We start from the raw sequence: 5,318 nt of genomic DNA, 5'->3' as shown, positions 1-5,318 counted from the left end.
ACTACCTTGCAAAGTCTTTCTTAAGACCCCCCATCAAAAAAAAAAGATACAGCATTCCTGGCACACATGCAGCTTAAGACTTTGCAAGGTGTCTCTCCAGTTCTTCCACTGAAATGAACGCAACTTTCCGGTCAGCTGGGCATGGTAAGAGACCGGTGCGGATCTCTTAAGATCCTCTTTTTTTTATTCAAAGTGAACGCGACAAGGCAGAGAGCTGTTAAGATGTAAAATCTCGCAGGGCACCCCTTCAGATAAGCTTATTTTGCAATCCGTCATTGTACACGTGCTTTTGAAATGTCTTAAAACCTTGCAAGCCGTCTCTTAAGATCTCGCGTTTGAATACAAAATTGAGGTAACCGTACATCTCAGGAGCCTGCAGGTGTCACTTAAGTGTTTTTATTGAAAAACAAAGCAACGTTGCCGACTTCATCTTAAGCCTTCGCAACGTGCCTCTTCATATCCCTCATTAAAAACAACATTCCAGGCAGACATGCATCTTAAGTGCTTGTAAGGTGCCACTTAAGACCCCCCATTTTAAAAAAAGTGCCACATTCCAAAGGGATCGGCATCGTAAAACTTTGCAAAGTCCCCCTTAATATCCTTCAGTTTAAAACAAACGTTCTGGGCGTGCATGTAACTTAACAGTTGCGAGGTGAATCTCAAGATCCTCTGTGTAAAATAAAGTGCAACGTTCTAGACATATACGCAGCTTAAGAAATTGCAAGGTGTGTCTTAAGATCTTACATTGAAAAGAAATTACCAAATGATGCATCTTAAAAGAGTGCAAGATGTGTTTTACGATCTTGCATTTTTTTTAAAAACCAAGAGATGTATCTTAAGAGAGTGCAAGGTGCGTCTTAAGATCTTACATTGAAAAAAATTACCAAAAGATGTGTCTTAAGAGAGTGCAAGGTGTTACTTAAGATCACCACATTGAAAAAAATTACCAAAACATATGTCTTAAGAGTGTGCAAGGTGTGTCTTAAGATCTTACATTGATAACAATAACCAAAAGATGCATCTTAAGAGAGTGCAAGGTATGTCTTAAGATCTTACATTGATAACAATAACCAATAGATGCATCTTAAGAGAGTGCAAGGTGTGTCTTAAGATCTTACATTGATAACAATAACCAAAAGATGCATCTTAAGAGAGTGCAAGGTGTGTCTTAAGATCTTACACTGAAAAACATTACCAAAAGATGCGTCTTAACAGAGTGCAAGGTGTGTCTTAAGATCTTACATTGATAACAATAACCAAAAGATGCATCTTAAGAGAGTGCAAGGTGTGTCTTAAGATCTTACACTGAAAAACATTACCAAAAGATGCGTCTTAAGAGAGTGCAAGGTGTGTCTTAAGATCTTACATTGATAGCAATAACCAAAAGATGCATCTTAAGAGAGTGCAAGGTGTATCTTAAGATCTTACACTGAAAAACATTACCAAAAGATGCTTCTTAAGAGAGTGCAAGTTGTGTCTTAAGATCTTACATTGATAACAATAAGCAAAGGATGAGTCTTAAGAGAGTGCAAGGTGTGTCTTAAGATCTTACACTGAAAAACATTACCAAAAGATGTGTCTTAAGAGAGTGCAAGGTGTGTCTTAAGATCTTACACTGAAAAACATTACCAAAAGATGCGCCTTAAGAGAGTGCAAGGTGTGTCTTAAGATCTTACACTGAAAAAAAATTGCCAAAAGATGCATCTTAAGAGAGTACAAGGCGTGTCTTAAGATCTTACATTTAAAACAATTAGCAAAAGACGCGTCTTAAGAGAGTGCAAGGTGCGTCTTAAGATCTTACATTTAAAACAAATAGCAAAAGATGCATCTTAAGAGAGTACAAGGCGTGTCTTAAGATCTTATATTTAAAACAATTAGCAAAAGATGTGTCTTAAGAGAGTGCAAGGTGTGTCTTAAGATCTTACATTTAAAACAAATAGCAAAAGATGTGTCTTAAGAGAGTGCAAGGTGTGCCTTAAGATCTTACACTGAAAAAAAAATTGCCAAAAGATGCATCTTAAGAGAGTACAAGGCGTGTCTTAAGATCTTACATTTAAAACAATTGCCAAAAGATGCATCTTAAGAGAGTGCAAGGCGTGTCTTAAGATCTTACATTTAAAACAAATAGCAAAAGACGCATCTTAAGAGAGTACAAGGCGTGTCTTAAGATCTTACACTGAAAAAAAATTGCCAAAAGACGCATCTTAAGAGAGTGCAAGGCGTGCCTTAAGATCTGACATCAAAAAAAAAACAAATGCAGAGAAACATGCATCTTAAGAGCGTCGGACGTGTCCCATAAGCAACTTCCATTTACAAAAACACATCATTTGCAGAGAGATACACAAAGGGGGGCTGTCGCTCTTCGAGGAGATTGTCAGCCAGGGATTTTATTATTCACATCTTTTGGATTTTGGATTGTGGATTTTCTGCACATCGCCCAACCCCACCCACCCACCCACCCACCTTCCTCCCCAACACAGCCACATAGAAACCGGGCAGCACCTCTGTCTCTGTCTCTCTGTCTCTCTCTCTCTCTCCCTCTCCCTCTCCGTGTGTCTCTACTTGGAGCTGGTGTACTTGGTGACCGCCTTGGTGCCCTCGGACACAGCGTGCTTGGCCAGCTCCCCGGGCAGCAGCAGGCGCACGGCGGTCTGGATCTCCCGGGAGGTGATGGTGCAGCGCTTGTTGTAGTGGGCCAGCCGGGAGGCCTCGGTGGCGATGCGCTCGAAGATGTCGTTGACGAAGGAGTTCATGATGCTCATGGCCTTGGAGGAGATGCCGGTGTCCGGGTGGACCTGCTTCATCACCTTGTAGACGTAGATGGAGTAGCTCTCCTTGCGCACCCTCCGCCTTTTCTTCTCCCCCTTCACCTTGGCCTTGGAGACGGCCTTCTTGCCCCCTTTCTTGGAGGCTGGGGCCTTCCTCTCTTGGAGCTCAGGCATCTCTCTCTCTCTCTCTCTCGGTCGGCTATAACCCACCCACCCACCCCCCTCACCACAGTCCACAGCGACCTTGCCCTGATGGATGCTGTGAGGCTGCCCGGTGCTGATGCAGGGGATGAAAAGGGTCTCTCTCCCATCTGGCCCCACCCACTCCACCACCAGCAGCCAATGGCATCCCCCGCCGGTGATTCATCCCCGTCGGCCCCAGCCCTCCTCTCGGAGGCTCGTCCAATGGCTCCGCGCCTCCTCAAAGGCTCACCCAATGGCTCTACACCTGCCTGTGGGCTCGACCAATGGATGTGCCCCCCTCCTCACAGGCCCAGCCAATGGCTCTACCCCCTGCCCCTGTGGCTCAACCAATGGGCTCTGCCCCCTTCGCCAAGGCTGGACCAATGACTGCCTTGTCCCTTTGTGCCAACCGGCTCCTGCACCAATCGAGAGCCTCCCCATCTCTCTCCCTACCCCCCCACCCAACCCCCCACCCCAGTCCCACCCCCTGCACCAATGGGGAGTCAGTTCAGAGTGTGTGTGTGTGACTGAGTGTGTGTGAGAGTGAGTGTGTGACTGAGTGTGTGTGAGAGTGAGTGTGTGACTGAGTGTGTGTGAGAGTGAGTGTGTGTGTGACTGAGTGTGTGTGAGAGTGAGTGTGTGTGAGAGTGAGTGTGTGACTGAGTGTGTGTGAGAGTGAGTGTGTGACTGAGTGTGTGTGAGAGTGAATGTGTGTGAGCGTGAGTGTGTGTGGGTGTGAGCGTGAGTGTGTGTGCGTGAGTGTGAGTGTGGAGAAACAGCGACAGCATCATCGTCCATCAGTGTTTAAACTCATTGTACTGACGTTCAGTTGGATGCACAGCTTTGGCCGCAGACGTCCAGGCAGAACTGACACTGTCTTGATCCAAGCGGGGCCCTGGGGTGTTGCCTGCCTGCAAATCCCTCTCTCTCTCTCTCTCACAGACACAAAGATCGGACAGACCAAAGAGACGGGGAACTGGAGGTACGGGCAGGAGACAAAGAGAAATGGAGACAGAGAAAGAGAGACAGACGACAAGGGGAGAGGGAGAGACAGAAAGAGAGAGAGGAAGACAGGCAAAGAAAGAGAGACAAAGAAAGAGACAGACAGACGGAGAGAGAGAGGTGGGTGGAGAGACATACAGAGAGAGAGAGAAAGAGAGGGACAGACTGAAAGACAGGCAGGGAGAGAGAGAGAGAGAGACTGGCAGGGAAAGAGAGAGAGAGACTAGGAGAGAGAGAGACAAGCAGGAGAGACAGTGACTGACAGAGAGAGAGGGAGAGACACGGAGTGGGAGAGAGAGAGCAAGAGACATAGAGAGAGAGACAGAGACTCAGAGAGAGAGAGACACACAGAGAGAGAGACACAGAGAGAGAGAGGGACACAGACAGACAGAGGGGGGCAGAGAGAGAGACACAGACACAGAGAGAGGGAGGGAGAGAGACAGAGAGAGTGAGCGAACGAGGCAGAGAGAGACAGAGACTGAGAGAGACAGAGAGCGCAAGATAGAGAGAGAGAGACAGAGAGAGAGAGACAGAGAGAGAGAGAGACAGAGAGAGAGAGAGACAGAGAGAGGTAATATATTTATTAATAGCTTCCTGACACTCCCATCCCCCAGACCCTGTGGAACAAACACAGAGACCCATTCAACCAGCTGTAAAACCCCCACTTGCAGCTATTATTAATAGGGGCAGAGAGTACAAGAGCAGGGATGGTGTGTTGAGCTGGGATAAGACACAGGTTGAGAGAGAGCGGGTAATAAAGCAGACAGTATCCTGGGCTTTATTAATAGGGGCAGAGAGTACAAGAGCAGGGAGGGTGTGTTGAGCTGGGATAAGACACAGGTTCAGCCTCAGCTGGAGTGTTGTGTCCAGTTCTGGGCTCCGCACTTTGGGAAGGATGTGAAGGGGTTGGAGAGAGTGTGGAAAAGATTGACGAGGATGGTTCCAGGGATGAGGAACTTCAGTTCACGGGGAGAGATTGGAGACGTTGGGACTGTTCTCCTCGGAGAAGAGAAGGTCGAGAGGAGATTTGATCGAGGTTTTCAAAATCACGAGGGGTCTGGACAGAGTAGAGAGGGAGAAACTGTTTCCATTGGCGGAAGGATGGAGAACCAGAGGGGACACAGATTTAAGGGGATTGGGAAAAGAAGCAATGGTGACAGGAGGAGAAACTTTTTCACACAGCGAGTGGTTAGGATCTGGAACGCACTGTCTGAGAGTGTGGGGGAGACGGGGTCAATCGAGTGGTTAGGGTCTGGAACGCGCTGTCTGAGAGTGTGGGGGAGACAGGGTCAATCGAGGCGGGCGAGAGGGAATTGGATTGCTCTCTGAGAGGGGAGAGTGGGCAGGGTTACCGGGAGAAGGTGA

General features: G+C 47.3%; 1 protein-coding gene across 1 annotated transcript; it reads right to left on the bottom strand.

Annotated features, from left to right (window-relative positions):
- Nucleotides 1–2,337: 2,337 nt before the first annotated feature.
- On the bottom strand, nt 2,338–2,959 carry LOC144678211 (histone H2B type 1-L-like). Its single transcript, XM_078538079.1, has one exon. The coding sequence runs from the start codon at nt 2,940–2,942 to the stop codon at nt 2,559–2,561; it is 384 nt and encodes a 127-aa protein (XP_078394205.1). The 5' UTR covers nt 2,943–2,959; the 3' UTR covers nt 2,338–2,558.
- Between the last annotated feature and the right edge of the window lie 2,359 nt (nt 2,960–5,318).

The sequence above is a fragment of the Cetorhinus maximus genome, unplaced genomic scaffold (genome assembly GCF_964194155.1).
Source record: "Cetorhinus maximus unplaced genomic scaffold, sCetMax3.hap1.1 HAP1_SCAFFOLD_3807, whole genome shotgun sequence".
NCBI classification, from domain to species: Eukaryota; Metazoa; Chordata; class Chondrichthyes; order Lamniformes; family Cetorhinidae; genus Cetorhinus; species Cetorhinus maximus.
This window is presented reverse-complemented; position numbering and strand designations above follow the sequence as displayed.